General features: G+C 41.5%; 1 protein-coding gene across 1 annotated transcript; it reads right to left on the reverse strand.

Moving 5' to 3' along the window:
• Positions 1-280: 280 nt before the first annotated feature.
• Positions 281-14,523, reverse strand: RELL1 (RELT like 1). The gene is made up of 6 exons (XM_063309668.1): positions 14,386-14,523; positions 8,676-8,900; positions 7,354-7,425; positions 6,138-6,195; positions 4,573-4,803; positions 281-3,332 (listed from the first exon to the last, which is right to left on the reverse strand). Exons 1-6 carry the CDS (start codon positions 14,459-14,461, stop codon positions 3,119-3,121), a joined length of 876 nt encoding a protein of 291 aa, XP_063165738.1. The 5' UTR covers positions 14,462-14,523; the 3' UTR covers positions 281-3,118.
• Positions 14,524-18,494: the final 3,971 nt, after the last annotated feature.

Genomic DNA, 18,494 nt, shown 5'->3' on the forward strand with positions numbered 1-18,494 from the left:
TCCCAGTCCTTAATTTGGAAATTCAACATAACACATTGCGTGAACCACATACTTCGATACTGTATTGTCTTGACTTCCCATTCGACGTTTTTGTTCACCTCAAAAGCTCTGAAAAGCTCTAATTCTTTTAAAATTTAAAAGCTCTAATTCTTTTAAAAATAGGTACAATGCTACCCGAGATCCTACTTGGAAAGCCCTGCTTCCTGGATACAACAATACAACATGATAAAGAATACCAAGGGTATGAAGTCTGACTTGAAAGAAGGCAACTTGACACAGCTTTTAAAAAGGGCTTTGCTGCTTTTATTGTTCAAACAGTACAAAATGTTTACAACGAACCAAATCGTTAAAAGACATTGAATGCACAGTTAAATTACACTTAGTGTGAAAAGTGAGGCTCATCTCCACTCTGGCCACTGATACAAGCTTATGGACAGAATGGCTTGTGTTCTACAATTGAGAAACACTTTTATTCAAGCACATAAATACCTTTTCGCAATCCAAAGATTTTGGTCAACAGCAGAAGTCTGTACAGATGTGAACATTTATCTAAAGGTTCCCTACCAAACTGGGAGTGGTGCAACTTGTTCTAGTACGACTCATCGTAAATCTGAAGGATACCTGCAATCAGTTTTTCCTCAAGAATCGTTGGATTGGTAGTTAAATAATCCACTTGGCCTTCCCTGCTGGTTGAATTCCAATGGAACAATGTTGGCTTTGAGAACCGGACTTCACCATCTTCAGTATTCCGTCAGTGTTTGTGCAAGCATGTCTTAAAATATTTATTAGCACTTTCCAAGGCTGAAATGTCCTCTCAATTGCCCTCCACCAACCCTATTCTAGAACTGTAGCAATTGGGGCTCTATTTCAAAGAGAGGATTTCTCAAGCTAAATGCCTAGCCAATCAGCAACCGGGAAAACATAAGTAGGATTTAGAGATCATCAGGAGAGCTTAAGCATACTGCATCACTCCATTTCTAAATTTAAGCTCAGGTCTTGATGGAGCAAAAATAGTTCTACCTGCGAGAAGGGAATGATATCAACAGAAGACACTCCCCCCAAGCAATTGCCACAGGTCACTGGCACCAACAACTACTTTAAGTAGGAAGGTAAGCGACAAGGATAACGTGGAGCAAAGCTGACTAATTAAATACATGCACCATTTTAGGATAGATTCTCATTTAATTTCAAATCTAAACTTTCCTTTAACTTTGGGCTTTAAGAATATGACCATATTGTCCAATACTGTGATACCACATGGCTACATTTTATTATATGAAAGGACAGGCTTTTCACTTAATAGGGAAATTAAGTGAAAATTTAACCTATAACCCTCCTGCCTTAAAAACCACGGGGAGGTAACATTTAGCAAGGAATAAAGAGAACTCCAAGTATCCCACATGCCGTCTAACCCAATCCCGGAAAAATGTACTTTATATCTGACATGGGATATGGAAAATGAAGTTATATTTTCCTAAATAATGCTAATGTAGATTGCAATCCTCTACATCAGTGTTTTTCAACCTCAGCAACTTTAAGAAGTGTGGACTTCAACTCCCAGAATTCCATGCTGGCTGGGGAATTCTGGGAGTTGAAGTCCATGCATCTTAAAGTTGCCAAGGTTGAAAAACACTGCTCTTAGTATCCTGAAAGAACGAACTACTGAATTTACTGGAATATACTTCTGAGCAGACATATTTTAGATTGCGCCATTAATACTATGCCCTCTTGTTCACAGATGCTTAGATGCCCTTCAGCAGTATTGATCTCTCTGAAAGAGCCATTAGTGCAGAATCTTGGAACGCTGAAGGATGTTTATTATATTTATTTTCACAGTTTGCCCAAAGAAGTAGTATCAGGCAAAAAGTAACAATAAATTGCACGCGTACCCACACACTAATTCTTGGACAAATCTACAAGATGTAATAAGCAGCTCAACTGAGCTTGGGAAAAAACAGTAAAGTCAGCTTTGAGAACCAAACAGCAATTACAGAAAGATGCGGAATGAATATAATTAAGCAGTACATTATTTAGCAGCCATTGGTACGCTAGCAATAAATTAAAACAAAAACACGGCTCACAATTTTCATTCTCTGTTACGCTGCTCTCAGAAATGAGCAGCATCTGATCACATTATTTTGATCTGATGTGACCTAACGTGATGTGACACGTACAAGAGACACTTCGACAAAATGTTTTGGTTTTGCCCATTCCAAGCGAGGTTTCATTAAGTTCTGCTTTGTTAGAAATGAAAGAAAGGGCATTTTCTTAAAAAAATATATAAAGCTGCAGACTCTATGTTCCAGGAGCCTTCAAATTATAAAATGCCATTAAATATTCCATTATTAAAAACACATTAAATATCTGGGACCAAACTGTGCAGAGATTCAGTTAGTGGAAGCTGTGCACCGCACTGCGTTTACAAATGCCTTTTTGAGATGTCATCAGGGTGCCAATTTTGACTTTCTCCCCCAATGGTCCTCCTTGCTCACTTTCTCTAAAAGCCTCTACCTGCTGAAGAAGAGAAGGAAAATCATATATTGTTGGAAGTGACAAACTGGCAATCCCTGGTCATCATACAGAACCCCTAAATTCTGCAAGCTAGCATTTATACTATGGGTGAACAGTGTAAACATGGACAATAGAAGGGATCTTCCGTTAAAGAAGAAATGCTCTCATCCATGCCAGAAGCAGCAACAAGGGAGCCGTGTTTGTGGATTCCTTTTCTCCCCGCATCCTCATTCTGAGGGCTCTCCAGAATGGTGGGAGCACAGAAATAAGGGAAACCAAGAAGAGATCTTCCTTTCTTTGATCACAACCTTTATGGGTAGAATTCCATCTGGAGAGGCATCAACAAAGGAACAGAACTTTGAATCCAATCTAAGGATATTAGATCCAGTCCAACCTTCCCACATATTCCTCAACGTGGAGATACAATACCTTGAAATAAATGGCTTATTTACAGAATTTAAGAACTTAAAGCAAATATATTCCTTCCTTAAAGAAACCCTGAGATCTTTTGGCCCTTAAAGGATTTATAATTTCTTTAGGACTTGTAACAAACACCTGGAAGGTACTGACCTGACAACAGATCGCTGTAACTTTCTATCCCAAAATGCTACTCTGAACCAGATTTCACATTCTCTTCTTGTTTGGTAGGTGTTAATTTCAATTCTTTTGATCCTTGTTTGACAGGAACTGAAGCTGGCTCTTCTTTAGAGCCTTCTTTAACAGGAGTAGAGGGCATTTCACCAGCTTCCCCTCCACTGAAGGACACCAAGTGTTTTCGTTCCTTTGCAGCAGACTTATGTTCCACTTTGGTAACCCGAAATCTGGAAAAATGCAATTAAACTATTAAAAGGATCCAGTTTAGTCAGAATAAGTAACTTAACCTAATACTCCAACAACATAAAATATCTAAAAATCGCTTTTCCAAAACGGACAAGTCATGGAAGCGGGGTGGGTGGTGTTCAATAAAGTTAAGATGGTGTCCTCAACCATGGGCTTGAAGTTCCCCCCCTTAACATGTGTCACATGATAGGTAAAAAACAGGTAACAATCTGATTATGAGGTCATAGCCATCATCTTGATTTTTCTGACACATCCCCTGTGGCCAACCCTGTATAGAAGAATAACAGCATTCATCTATTTTCATTAAAACTCGATTATCATTATTAATCCCTTGCGGGGGAAGGTACGATTTGGCATCAGGATCATCACTCACATCCAATTCTTGTGGACTTATAAAAGATTACACTGAAGCAACCTGAGCACCTTTAAATAAATATCATGTGATCTTTGTTGCTCTTCTCTATTATATTTGAAGGACAGTGTCCTCTCGCTGATCGAATGACTACAAATCTTAAGTTCTCTTAGATGTCTCACATTTCCATACCGAGTTGGCAAAATTGTAAGTGCAGCTAAGTAACAAGTAACTAACCCCAAGATAGCAATACTGTTCCCAAAATCAGAAGTGACGTGTGACATATGAGCTTAGTTTTTATTTGTTCAGACCTTGGTACCATTCCTGATTCCGTCCGCCAGGTCTGATGTTATGGAAAGTTCCAGCTGATGGTGGAAAACGTTCTTGGAAAAGACCATCCAATCATCCTTGGCCCTTGCCCATGTTGGCTTGTTATATCAAGCCAAGGTAACTTGATACATCACTGTTTCACTTGAGTCAGCCCAGTCTGAGTCCAACAGCTTACCCACTGCACCACACTGGCTCTCGTCTATTCCCAACTTGAAAGCGGAAAACAACTGGGCCGCCACTTCCAATGAAACCAGGCCAATTGTCAGCCCTTCCAGGTAAACCAGACAGGAAACACGACTAGATGAGCTAATTCTACTTTACTGTAAGGCTCCTTTGACAGAATCTTGCAAGTCTGAAAATACAAATCTCCTGTCCTCCCTATTTATTGCTTGAGTGGTCAGGGAGGGTCTTTCGTAAGTTCCTTCTTTAGACCGCCACCCTCCCTCGGACTCCCTTTCCTTTTATCTGATCATTCCCTAGGCAGCATCTCTTCCCTCTGTTCCCCAAGGCCACCCTCACATTCCATCACACCAACGTACCTTCCCACAGACAGTACTGTGACCTCTCCATGTCGGGGTCTTCTGACTTCCTTTGCCTTTTTAGCTGGACTGAAGAGATGCCACCGTTTCTGACTGCAACGACTACAAGCGCCTGTCCCAGCAATCCCACCAACGGTGTGCAAGTGGTGTCCTCGGCAAGCATGTTTTGGCAGAGGACCTCCAGGAGATACTGGAGAACCTGGACTTGTTGGACTGCCTGGAGTAGTTGGGCTAATTAGAGGAGCAGAAATACAACCAAAAAGTGAATATTTGGGATAGGCAGTTAAGAATGAAATCCCGCTACCTTTCTTTTCCTGAGATCACACTATTGATGATGCACTATCTCTGAACGCACATTTTTGCTAAATGAAACTTTTCCACAAAGCCTTTGCGTAACCTTGAACGCTTTCTTCCCAAAAAGAACTAACACCCGATATGCAAACATTGCTTTTGAACTGAAATTGCTCTGAACTTTTTGACTCAGATGGTCCTCCTCCTCCTCCCCCTCCTCCTCTTCTTCTTCCTCTTCTTCTTCCTCCTCCTCCTTCTTCTCTGTCATTTAAATCAGACTCATTCATTCCAGGGAGTTAAATGCTGGTTGAGCTGGCAACGTTAACTTTCTTCCTGATGTTTGAAGTCTGTTTCTTTACTTTGCTTTCCTACTGCCATGAGGACATTATTTTATTCTTTTCTCCAGAAGCTCAAGGTAGCTTACATGGGGGAATTCCTTCCTTTTATTCACACTCCCACTCAAAAATTTAAAAAAAAAAAACTGATACATAGGGAACTTCCATGGCTGAGGGTGGGTGTGAAACTGGGTCTCCCTGGGGCCCATCCACTACTGTAACCACCATCTCACACTGTGTTCACTAATCTCCTTTACTAAAAATAATAACTCAAATAAAAATGCACCAGTTAGGGGAAGGATCTAGGTTTGTGACATTACAGACACCAGTAAATTGACACTTTGCACATAAATTTCCCCCAGACGGCTTGTTCAGATAATTAAGCATGCTTTTTAGATCAAGTCCGTTACTCAAATGATGTTCATTGCAAACAGCTGAAAGTTTGTACATTTTGACAATCAACCTGATTTGCAATGGGGGTTGAATAATTTCGATTACAACTGTACATACCCCAAGCACAATTAGATGTGACTGTTATATTCTTGGACTCCTGTTTTTCTCGTCCTTTTCTAAAAATTTACATGCTAAGCTCCTATGCGAGAACCAGTTTTATTTATGTTGATTCAATCACACATTCAGCAACCTACCTTTTTTTCTTGACTATATCATGGTTTCAACGTGCAAGGCACTTCACGAAGCCACATTTGTATTTTCAGCTCAATGAAGCAAGCTTGTCAAATCAGCCAGCATTTTAAAACACATTCAAGAAACTTTAAAAAGAAGTCTGGGATATCCAAAATATCAGCAGACTTGAACCAAATTTCCTACAGCGACAATCAAATGAACAGAAAGATTCCCTGGATAGTTGTAGAATTATTTGCTCCATTTTATTTGATGCTGTTTAGGGAAGAGACAAAGCATTGCAATGAGATTGTTTACCTTTCTGGATCATATACCGAGTTATCAGCTACCATTGCTTTCAGCACATCTGCATTAGCTGCAAGAGTTAGAAATAATATTTAACACTTTTGTTCTAAATTTTTTACCTCGGTTGTTTCCCATTGGGTGCTGAGCAAACTGGTGAATGAGAAGACCGCAAACCATAAGCTAAATTAAATCATTTACTTATGGTACAGAATGGGTAGAAAATGGGTCTTTCAGTACAATGCTATGCACACTTACTCAGGAGAAAGATGAGAGGCACAGGACCTCCTGCTAATAGTATTTTAATAAATACTATTTTAAAAACAGAAGTTTTAAAGGTGCATTGTCTTTAAAGCAGATTTAGTTTAAATTTAGACTAAATTTCAGAGAAATTATGCATTGTTTAATCTTGGGATGGAGTGCTCTGAAGGTTACATGTTTGAATGTCTTCCTCACCAACGGTCACTTCCCAGGAGTAACAACCATAGTAAAAAAAACTATACTGTTTTCAAGGTAGCATGACTTTTAAGGATAGATGGCATCCCTGCATGAGTCTCTCCTCTATTCTGAAAATGGGAAGGTCCTGGCAGGAATACATCATGAGTTTTTTCCTTGCATTTGAATCACTGCAGTATCTCAGCACAAATCAATGAGTGGAAATAGAGTAAGACTTGCCATTCTTACTTTTGGATCACAAATTGTGTAGCCTAAACTGAAAGCAGAAATGTTTCTCCACATGAGAAATGAATTCAACTGTTTTAGATGCTAAGGAGACATCAAATGACTCTTTCAGTTCCAGGGGGCTGCCAGAAAGTCACTGAAGGCCAGCCATTTTGTGTTTGCACGCAGAAAATGTTGAAATGATTTCCAAGATGGGTGTCATGGTTTTCTGAAGGTTTACTCTGACACTTTGTTCTGACAAATTCTCAACTCTGACAAATATCTTCAGATCTATCTCTTATGCATGAGTGGGGGTGCCTTGGTTGCATGCCAAACCTGTTCACCTTAAGATCTGACTCTTCAAAAAGCACTCTTTGTTATAAGCATTTTGCACCTATACATACTGAATGTTTAAAAATCATTCTGACTTCACCTATAAAACTATGACAAAATATAAGTCATAGATTAAAGTACTAGATTTCACCACTTTAAAGTCATTCACAAGGAACTGCAGTAACTAAAAACGTGAAATAGATCTATCGAGTCATTTTTTAAAAACTTTGTCACCTACCCTCATTTTTCATTATGTAATCGACAATCTGTCCCACGGTGTCATTATTATCTTGTACGCTTTCATTCAATTCTGAAAGTAAAAACCCGAAAGTAGTTTTTGTTGATTCCTGGAACGTAAAGTCAAACAGCAATTCCCCAAAAAGCGTATGAAGCGGAGATTAAAACCACCATCTCCATAAACAGTCTGAGAGATGCAGAGAGTTATCTAAACTTAAACACATAGTATGGCTGAAAAAGAAAAACTGAAAAGAATAAGTGAGGAAGTGTCATCTCGTTCTATTTGTCCCGACTTTCTGCTTTTTTTGCAACTTTTCTGCAACTCTAAATCCAATCCACGGGAGGCTCTGCAGCTCATGATGCTCAAAATAAATGCTGAGAAAGCTTCGGAGAAACTCAAGACCAACAAAGACACAGGTATGAGACTCAGCGATCCCAGAAGGTATGGAGGGTCTGCTAAGTGACAGAAACCAAGATGGCTTACTGAGTCCATTCTGTACATCCTTAGTTAGTGAAATCTGAAGGACATACTAGGAGTTGAAGTCCCCATACCTGGAGGCCACTCAGGTTAGAGCAGTGTTTCTCAACCTTGACAACTTTAAGACGTGTGGACTTCAACTCCCAGAATTCCCCAGCCAGCATGGAATTCTGGGAGTTGAAGTCCACACGTCTTAAAGTTGTCACGGTTGAGAAACACTGGGCTAGAGAAAGCTGTATTATGGGATATAGTTAACGATGCTGCTATTCTACTTTATCCACTCAAGTTATCTGAACTTGTGTCACAAGTCTCTGACAATGGTCAGCACTGGATATAAACATTCAAGGAAAGCTCTGATTCAGATGGTTAAAAAAAACCCTGAATGGCTCAAGCATTCCAGCAAGTATTTTTTCTTTCAATTACAAATTGTATACACAGTATAGGAAATTCAAAATGGTTAGCTTCTTGCTTGCTTCTCCCCTTTCAATGAAAGGGGAAGGAAGCTCATCTCCTTTTAGAAGGAAAGCCAGCCTATATCCAGATTCTGTTTATATAAAATGGCCAAGAGTCTTATTGTGAGAATCCACTCTCAGAACTTCAGCAAGCCCCACTGATTTAAGTCCCATAACATCCAACATGAATCAACCCTAGCTGTTCCTCTATGCCAGTGTTTCTCAATCTTAGCAACTTTAAGAAGTCTGGACTTCAACTCCCAGAATTCCCCAGCCAGCCATGGAATTCTGGGAGTTGAAGTTCAGACCTCTTAAAGTTTTCAAGCTTGAGAAACACTGCTCTATGGCCATATGAATACTGAAGCTACTTCTTAAAAAATGGTTCTCGCCTACCTATCTTTTCCCCAAGCTGTTCTTCTTCTTGTTCTGCTTCGGTTGTACACCGATACCCTTTTTTCTTTAGTACGTGGCAAATTAAAATCCCCAACAGTCCCATAAGGAAGAATACTGGAATCAGGAAATAAGCAATATATTCCAGGTGTCCATCTGTTGAAGATCCATTTTCAGATTTATTGGTCATATTTCCAAAATTGTGGCTTGCCAAGGCTTCAGGGTCTCCTATGAAAACAAAAGGTGAAAAGGCCACATTAGTCAAATCTGGACTGGGACAATGGAACCTTTTAAGCATCTACAGAACTTTTTCTTCTAAGAAACTAGCTTCAAACACATGAGATAGGCTAATCCTCTCTATCAGAGCTGGGCAAGATGGCTTGGGGTTTATATATTAATTTCATTTTGCAGACAAGGTTCTTATATTTGAGGTGTCCAGCCACTTTAGTTGTAAAGATCCTTTAGTTGTAAATGCAACCATCTCTATGGATTTAAAGTCTGCTCTATCTATAGTTAATCTCTATGCTGGTAAATCAGAGCGCATATTGCTCTTCCATCAGACTAGTACATATTTGGGGAATATCATTTACGTGCTCCAGAAGTGTAGAGAGCATATCTTTGATTCACTAAGGATCTGAGACCTTAAAAAGATTCCTGTATATATTAATAAACAGATGAGAATACAGATGTCATATTAGCTATTGACCAGTAGGAGGCATTACATAACAGGGACTCTTCAGCCAGAGGTATCCTTCATACTAGATGTTCTATGTTTGACCTTGCACTTATTGATTATACAGTGCATTTAGTTTGAGAGCTATCTTGGCCTGGCTGTCAGTAGCTTGCAGGGAGGGAGGTCTTATAGAAGCTATGCAAATATGCCTTCTACATGCTATCATACTAGAGAGGTTTCTGATTTTTGTTGGTCTAGGCTTCAGGTTAGAGGCCTCGAGGTGCCTCCTCTTATAGGGGATGGGGGGGTTATGTTACCAAATAGTTATTCCATTAAGCCCTTCCATTTCAGCAGTATGAATAGCAGAGGATATTTCCAGATTTACTCTCCAACTCCACATTCCATCAAGAATAGGAGCACCACTGGAAGACCTGAAGGGCCAGGCTGGAGTCAGACCATGCTAGAGAAGGTCCATCTGTGTGGTCGGTAAGAATCAACATTGGCTTGATGGCACATAGTCAAGTTGTTGCCAAGATATAATGAACAAGCGAAGAAAAAAGCAGAAAAGCATCAGTTACAAGGGGACAGGAAAGTAAGAAGCCATAGAAGGGGGTGTGGGGAGGGAAAGTCTACAATATTTCAATCCTTTGGAAGACTTCTGACTAACTCACAAAACCAAAAATTCACCTAATGACTATTTTGTTGGAGACTTTTTAAGTTATGTCCAATAAGCTGTGATTTTGGACTTCACAGAAATGAGATCAGTTTCTGCCATGCAGCAGAACAATAAAATACATTATATTTCACATTCCTATTTCTGCTGAATTTGCTACCCAAGACTGAACAAATCCCGGAAATTGATTTCCTCTTGAAATCAACAAGACTCTGTAAGGTCAGTAGAAATATCAACTGTCCTTTGCCTTTTCTGTTGAGAACCCTGAATTCTCTTTTTCCTTATCATCATTATGATAAAGGATACAAATGCAAACATTAAACAGTTACTTACTTTACAGTATTACTGAATGGATCTGTGCAATTATCTGGTCAGTTTGAAAATCAAAATGCAATACATTTTTATGTAGATTTATCTTAAGTGATATTACTCTAATTTGATGAAGGGCTCCAGAATGAAATTAACTTCCTGGTGGCATCTATCAAGGGTGGTTCAAAAAATGGTGAGATAGTAGATGTGGCACTGTGATGCAATTTCCCCCCCGCCCCCTTTTACCCAAACATCTTAAAAGGGCCAAGACTGAGAAACACTGGTATAGATTTTTAAAAAGCAGGAAGTTCTCTGTTCAATAAATGTCACATGTTATATTATTTCTCCCTGAATAGGAAAAATAAAAGCAAGTTACAAAAATACAAAAAAAAACTCAAATCCCACAAGGGGAATAAGAAAATATGTCAACTGAAACTATCATCCACCAGAGAGCACTTAGCCAATTTACTCAGACCAAAGGTGAAAGCTATAAAAGACAGTAACATCCTCAATGCCTTATCTGTCCATGTACAAGGAGCAAATCTGATTTACTTATTTTTAGTCCTGCTTTCCTATTTAAATAAGAAAAAAAATGCAGCCTGAAAATCATTAAGTAAACAAGATTGGATGCTGTGTGTATCTTGACTCCTGGTTACTCCACAGTCAAGTCCCTGCAGCTTTCTTGCAACATTTTTGGAGGTGGTTTGTCATAATCCTGCTAGGTCTCAGAGAGAGTGGTCTAAAATCACCCAGTTGGCTTCATGCCTAAGGCAGGAACTCAGATTTCCTTACTTTGAATTCAGTCCTTAACCACTAGACCAGCCTTTCTCAACCTTTGGACCCTGGAGGAACCCTTGAAATATTTTTCAGGCCTCAGGGAACCCCTGCACATTCAGGCTCAAATATAGGCCAGAAGTTTCAAAATTATTCTATTAGTTTCATGGGTAGGGTTGTGTATATGCATTCACAGTGTTCTTAAACTAAAAATAAAGAATGTAACTTAACTCTTTAATGCTAAGTTGCCTGATTTGAAATAATTTTTTAAATAAATCGTGATCTCCCAGGGAACCCCTAGTGACCTCTCGCGGAACCCTAGGGTTCCACGGAACCCGGGTGGAGAAACCCTGTTCTAGATCAAACTGGGTCTCTGCAACTGAAGGTTACCCCTACAAGAAATTCAAAGCTCACATAGTAGCTTCCTAGATACAGTCAGCTTTCATTTTCAACATGTATTTATTTATCTGTAAAAAAAAAATGCATTATTTGTATTTCCCCCTTTTTAAATTTGATTTCTGGAAACTGACCTCATTAGTAGTCTTAGATGTAAGGCCATCATGGGGACTTACTCTTTTCAATATAACATTTACTCAGTCCCTGGATTTCAAATACCCCTCTTCCAGCTGAATGAAAGAGTTTCCATATAACTATTATTTTGGTTTCATCTGAAAAATCTGTGCGTTGCTGAAAGCAAAGAAAGCAAAAAAGTGCTCTGAATATTAAGCAGGCATTGGATAGCTAACAAGTTACAGGATTGATTTTTTTTTAATTATGGAGTGAGGAACTGCACGGAGATAGCACAGTAGAAAATATATAAATACCTTTCATGGTATACTACTGGTGGAATCTTTACTGTTACCTTCAGATACAGAGGATCTTTTTTTAAGAAGCATAGTAACAACACAAGAACTTTGTAGAAGATCTGACAACAAACTTTCCAATGTTTAAAAAACAAACAAACAAACTAAAGCGACTTTTAAACAAACAAAACCCAAACCAAGCAGAACTCAGCTCGAGCAATAGAGATAAATGCAGAGTGTTTGGGGAAAATTAAAAAGAGTTGGGAATGGGAAGTATCTCGAACAAAAGTTGTGAGGAAGGAATTCTAAACAAAGTGCTCCAGTGGATATTACACATTCTGCAAGCAAACGATAATATGCACATTCTTGAAAACACACATGCTTTCCCTTCAAAATGTGGGTTCTCTCATAGTTATTTTACCCTATGAGGTAACAGTAAGGAAAAAAATTCCAGTACTTCACAGTTTAATGAAGTATGTCATGGACTATAATGAAGAACAAGTTTTGAGATTTCCAACAGCCACTTCCTATGAAGTTCCAACCAATATAAAAATAATCGACTTGCATGCCATAGCCCAGGCATAAGTTGACAAAGACTCTTCCTGTCTACTTTGAAGATAAGACCTTGCTGGATCCTCCTATAACTTCAAGTTAACTCATTCAGTCTCATGGAAACTGGAAGGGTGAGGCTGTAGGGAATACTTTGGAAATCACCTTGCTATTAGCAGCTAACTCTGAAAATACACTGTACATTTACATGGGGAAAGTATTTGAAGGTTCAGGACTAAATCTCTTTTCAAGAGACTGCTGATTTCCACACTTGCAACGATCTCCAGAGCAGGATATTGACAAGTTGCCAAAAATAAAAAACCTAGATTTAGAAACACAGACTAGAACTAGTTTTATTTTTTTTAAAAAAACCCTCAGTAAACACATCTTTAAAAATCAAATGAATCAAAGAACGAACCTCCTTTAATCCTTCCAAATACAGACCCAACCACAGTCACTTCTATGAACACTGCTGTTCGGGGGAATGAAAAATATTTTAAAGTATTTTAATTAATTCTATTAAAGTATTAAAATATCAAATATTGTCATGAACTGTATGGAAGGATTTGAAGAGCAAGGAACCTTGATGGAACTTGTTGATAGTCTATGTCCAACTTTATTTCTACTGCCCTGTCTCACTTAAATAATTTCCACCATACAAAATTGTATTAAAAAGCCCCAAACATATTCCTTTCAGCCACCGTGAATCTTCCTTTTGCACAACTCCAAAACAACCTTGTGGGATGCAGTTAGGTGGAGAAAATTTCCAAACAAAAGTAGGTTAATTAGCAGAGATACAAGCAGCTGCATGAGATGGGACTGTGCACATGACTGTAGCTGTCCGTGAGATTCGAATATAGTTTGCAATGCAGGCTCATTCTAGCTGCGCATGTTTTGAACAATCAAATCATAACTTCCTAGTATACAGATCTGAAAGCATTATATGTGGTGATCTAGCCCGATTTGGGCACCAGCGTGCCCCCCAAAGAAGTACTGGAAAATTGGGTGAATTTTTCCCTCTTCTCAAGACTTATTAGCAGTAGAATTGGACGGACTCTACAGTCATACTAAAGGAAATAGAGTCGCCTTTTCTTGTTAGGAAAGGAAAGAGGACTGGAAAACAGAAACCCAAGCAGGATTTCAGGATGGATGGGACGAAAGCAAGTTCCAGTCTACAGACAAAGATTCGTACCTGCCTGAAATCACAACTTGCCAATCGAACAGACTGGCCCTTATGGGTGTGATGCGTGAAAGGTCCTGTAACTTGCCTCTGCTGTACCAGCCAGCCAAGGATCCTACTCTGGACTGCTCTGAAGTAGCGTCCCAGCTGAGACTCTGCCTATTCAAAAGATCTCCCCGGGTATTACTTAATCGCGGGTAGGGCGGAACAGCTGCTACAATACGGACGTGCCCTTTATGTAAGAAAAAAAGGAACAGCCCCCACAATCGCGGGAATTTGTAAGGGCGTTTGGAACGATCCTGCCTCGATTAGGAACAAAATACAAAAAGGACTCGATCGGGATGGGCCGAGAGGAAGAAAAGAAATCACACCCAAATCAATTCGGGGGTTACAGCAGGAGCCTGGCTGCGCGCGAGCTGCCTAAAGTTTAAGTTCCTGCCCTGCGAGCTGGGCCAGATTTGGGCTGCCTTCAAGACAGATCCGTAACAGTGAGGAGGCGACAATCCCAGCCTAGGAGCGAGCCAGGGCGGCTGGGGGACCGAGAGAGACGGGACTCGGGGTCCGGAAGCCCCCAAGGCAGGCGGGGGGGGTCGAGGAAAGCAGCCCAGCGAAGTTGCGAAACGCGGGCAGCCGAGACGGAAGCTCCCGACCGACGAGGCAGAGGGACCGCGAGGGAGAGCCTCCCCCCGACCTCGGCCTCCCGCTTCCCCGGCCCCCCGAGGGCTGCGCAGGACAGCCTCCCCCGCACCCACCGAGAGCCCGGGCGGGCGTCGCGAGCCGCGAGGCGGCGGAGAAGGCGGGCGCCCCGGTTGCTCCTGCGGGAGGCATCGCTCAGCCGAAAGAGGCGGCCCGCGCCGCCGCCGCCGGGGACTCCTCTCCCTCCTCGGCCCTGGGCGAGCAGCAGCCCGCGCCGCCCAGCCCCGCCGCGCCGCGCCCGGACGAGGCTCCACCCGATCGGCCCGCCCAGCCCACTGGCGGCCTGGCGGCTTCTCCGGGTCGAGCCCGACTGAGCATGCTCTGCGCCTGGAGGGTGGCCCGCGGGCGCCCAGAGAGCCAGAGAAGCCGCTTTGGACGTTGGGGGCCCTTCCTGTTCCTTGGTGTGCCCGAGAAGGAAGCGTCTGGGGGCGCGTTCCTGGAACCGGCGCGCACACGCACACACACGTGCGTGGGCGCGCGCGCCGGGGCTGCCTCTGAGTTGCCCGAGCAAGTTTACTTATTGATCTATTTATTAATTCCTGGTATTGCTCCGCCGTCGCCGCTCAACGGCGCCGAGTTTCCGTGCTTTGGAGCCTGCTTAGTGGGGGGAATGAATCCAAAGCTGCCATTTCACCTTTCTCCGATTCGATGCTCCGGGGTATGTGCGTCCATCACGCCGCGTCCCTTTTAGGCTAAGCGACTGTTAGGCAAAGGGCTGAAAATGAGGAAGAATTCCTAAGGCAGGAGGAAGAAATTGGAGGCAGAGGACCAGAGGGGAAAAAAGCAAAACAGGTGGTCCTCACTTAACCTCCACAATCTGGGGGCTGGAATTTTGGTTGCCAAGCGAAGCGGTCATTAAGCGAATCCTACCCGATTTTACAACCTTTTCTGGCAGTTGTTAAGCAAATCACTGCAGGCGTTAAGCGGGCCTCATGGTCTTTAAGTGAATCATGCGATTCCCCACTGAGTTTGCTTGCCAGAAACCAGCTGGGAAGGTCAGAAATGGCGATCACCACAGGACACTGCGAGGGTCATAAATGCCAAGTGCCTAAATCGTGATCATGTGATTGCAGGGATGCTGTGATGGTTGTAAAGTGTGAGGGCTGGTCATAAGTCAGTTTTTCAGCACTGTCATAAGTCGGAACCCTCACTAAATGAATGGCCATTAAATGAGGACTACCTGTATCATCTAATTTATACCAGCAGCTTTTCATATCTTTGCTTGATGCACTGCTTCGTGCATCACCTTTTCCAGGATTGCAGACTTTCCCTGTTCTAAGTCAGCCATAGGCTCTGAGGTCCAAATTCTTGGCTTAGTTCACAGGACAGGCTTAACAAAGCCAGGGTACAAACCTGAATGCTGCATTTGCACATGTAAAGTTGGTTGAACTGTTTTTGTATGTTTTGAGAGTTTGTATGAATTAGGCTATTTAGTGTATTACAGGAGGCCAGAAAACGAATTAATTTCATAACAAGGCGAACATGGACATTTAGAGGTCCTCAGGCTGGAGAACGTTGCAAACTTAGCTAGGAGTAACCATCTCTTCAGATACACAGTGTTGTAAAACAAATTAAATCTACCAAGTTCATCTCCTGGTGATTCCCTGGCTATGTCCATGTTGTTTACTTGGCAATAAGACCTGGCTGGTTTGCATTACTTCTTTTGGGATTATTTTTTTTTTAACTTCCCAATTTAGTCCACAGTTCTAGAATTTCCTCCTGGGCTCCTGTCAAAGTACTAACCAGATCCAATATTAGTTTTTTTTCAGACCAGCCAGGATGGGGTAGATCTGATACAGTTGGATTTAATGCAAGGAAACTGAACTAAGCTTCAAGTTGACATAAGTCCCCTTATGGTTTCTACTGGGGCGGACAGAGACTGAAATTCTATGCACAAATGCAAGGATTTAGTCCTGCCTTTCATTCAGGAGCTCTGGTGGTATCCACAGTGCTCTGTCCTCCTACTTTTTCCCACAACAACCCTGTGTTGTAAATTAGGCTGAGAGAGTGATGGGCCCAAAGTCGTCATGTGGGTGAGGGTACATAGAACCTGGATCCATTCCTAAGAAATCCTTGCTTCTCCAACAATGTCCCAGGATTCATGGAAATGTTACAATCACCACCAGCTCAAGTTTCACAGGGAAAAAGTTAACAAACGCTCAGAATTACATTTATGAACATACTGTCCCCCTTATCCAACAGTCTTGAATAATATTAGTTTATTTATTCATTAGACTTTAGACACAGCCAACTTCCAATGTCCCTGGGTGGTTTTACAAGCAAGGTCAGTTGGTACAATATTTGTTGTTGAACTGCATAATTGTTAAATTATTTATAATAATTTATATATAACCAGTTTGGGGACGCGGTGGCGCTGCGGGTTAAACCGCTGAGCTGCTGATCGGAAGGTCAGCGGTTCGAAACCGCGCGGCGGGGTGAGCTCCCGTTGCTAGTCCCAGCTCCTGCTCACCTAGCAGTTCGAAAACATGCAAATGTGAGTAGATCAATAGGTACCGCTTCGGTGGGAAGGTAACGGCGTTCCGTGTCGTCATGCTGGCCACATGACCCGGAAGTGTCTACGGACAACGGCGGCTCTAAGGCTTAGAAACGGAGATGAGCACCGCCCCCTAGAGTCGGACACGACTGGACTTTACGTCAAGGGAAACCTTTACCTTTACTTTAATCAGTTTGGGCTGTGTCTATTTTTAATTTGGGGAGGTGGGGAGAGATTGTGTGTGCATGTGCAGTGAGAAAGTGAGTTTGCCTCTTGCAGATGATCACAATAGGTACTTCCAAAGATGTTTCAATTTAGAAAAGGGTCATAAAATGCTAAACTAGCAAGTGATGGAGAAAAACCTGTAAGAGCTCACTTTTGCATTTATTTTTACCTCGATTACGACTTATACTTTTCTTTCCCCTTCTCTACCACCAAGTCAGTGGTGATGTTCGTTTGTCTACTCAGTCAGGACAACACAGTACTTCAGCCTCCAAAATTTATTATGGGTTTGCAAAGCCAAGTCAAGCACATGTGGACATGTTCAGCACCATTCCATAGGCATGACCTTGAAAGAAAATGGTGTACTTCTTAACAAGCAACAAGGAACTGCAAAACTGAAAAAGCATGATTGGTTGCAAAGAAGACAAAAGTTGAAATAGACACACCATATCATATCTGTCAAATGCAAAGCCCCAACCTTCCGCTACTTTTGTGTGATTAACTTCCTCCTAAAACCTCTTAATGCAGAGTTGAAGCTATGCCACATGCCTGCTAAAAATAGCTACTACAGTATCCATCTCATTGTTAGAGTCCAGTTGCAGGTGTCCAGTGATGCAAGCTACAGCAATGCCATGTGCATCATGACATCACTGAACATTTTACATGAATGATATTTGCAGATGCGCTTCATTGGCACGATGACCGGCATGGTATCATTCTCCCCCTCCCCTGAGACATCCATGTAAGCCCAAAGATACAGCTTTATCCAAGTCCAAGCCAATTGAAATCTGAGTTTATGCATTCAGGTATGAAATACCTGGATACTTGGTGTGCATGTTCAGCTTGGTTTGTCCATCCCTTCAAAAAAAATCTGCATGAGGGGACTGAGGCCAAAGAAAAATCACATTGTGTGTGGCCCTTTCAGTGAGTCAGTGTCCACAATGGCTCAGAATTATGGTACTTACAGATAAGCACATCAGGAAGACACCAAGTTGAACCCCCTCTTATGAGTCAGTTAATGATAACCAATTGGAATGATGGGGAACATCAGTATGGTCAAAGTCAGAATGATAGAAAAACAGGTTTCCACACCATTGCACACTGCAAGTTTTTAACTTAATTGTGGGCATTTGGCTTAACATCCATTTGAAGAAAGATCTGAAAGCTTGCTTGCTATTTTGCAATATTTTAGTTGGTCCTGGTAATTACTCTAACCTGTGTTTCTGGAATTTTCTTCCCTAGTGGATCCAAGCAACTACTATACTTGAGTTTTAGGACTAGAAATGGATTTTGCCATTTTTTTCAATAGCATCCAGTCCTAATCAGCATTAAAGAAGTGAAAGTCAATATTCTCTTAAACTCATATCAACAATCCCTTTATTCAGGAGCAATGCTCGTGGGGATATGCATTCTATGTTTGCTATATAATGCTGTTCAGAAGATTAGAAA

This window comes from Candoia aspera, chromosome 8 (genome assembly GCF_035149785.1).
Source record: "Candoia aspera isolate rCanAsp1 chromosome 8, rCanAsp1.hap2, whole genome shotgun sequence".
Taxonomy (NCBI): Eukaryota; Metazoa; Chordata; class Lepidosauria; order Squamata; family Boidae; genus Candoia; species Candoia aspera.

Bases quoted from the DNA above. Each gene is read 5' to 3' on its own strand.
- RELL1 (XM_063309668.1), bottom strand. From the start codon at position 14,461: ATGCCTCCCGCAGGAGCAACCGGGGCGCCCGCCTTCTCCGCCGCCTCG. The intron at 7,426-8,675 runs GTAGGCGAGAAC...TTTTACTTTCAG, and splicing joins ACAGCTTGGGGAAAAGATAG to AATTGAATGAAAGCGTACAA. The intron at 3,333-4,572 runs GTACGTTGGTGT...GCATTTTTCCAG, and splicing joins ACAGTACTGTCTGTGGGAAG to ATTTCGGGTTACCAAAGTGG.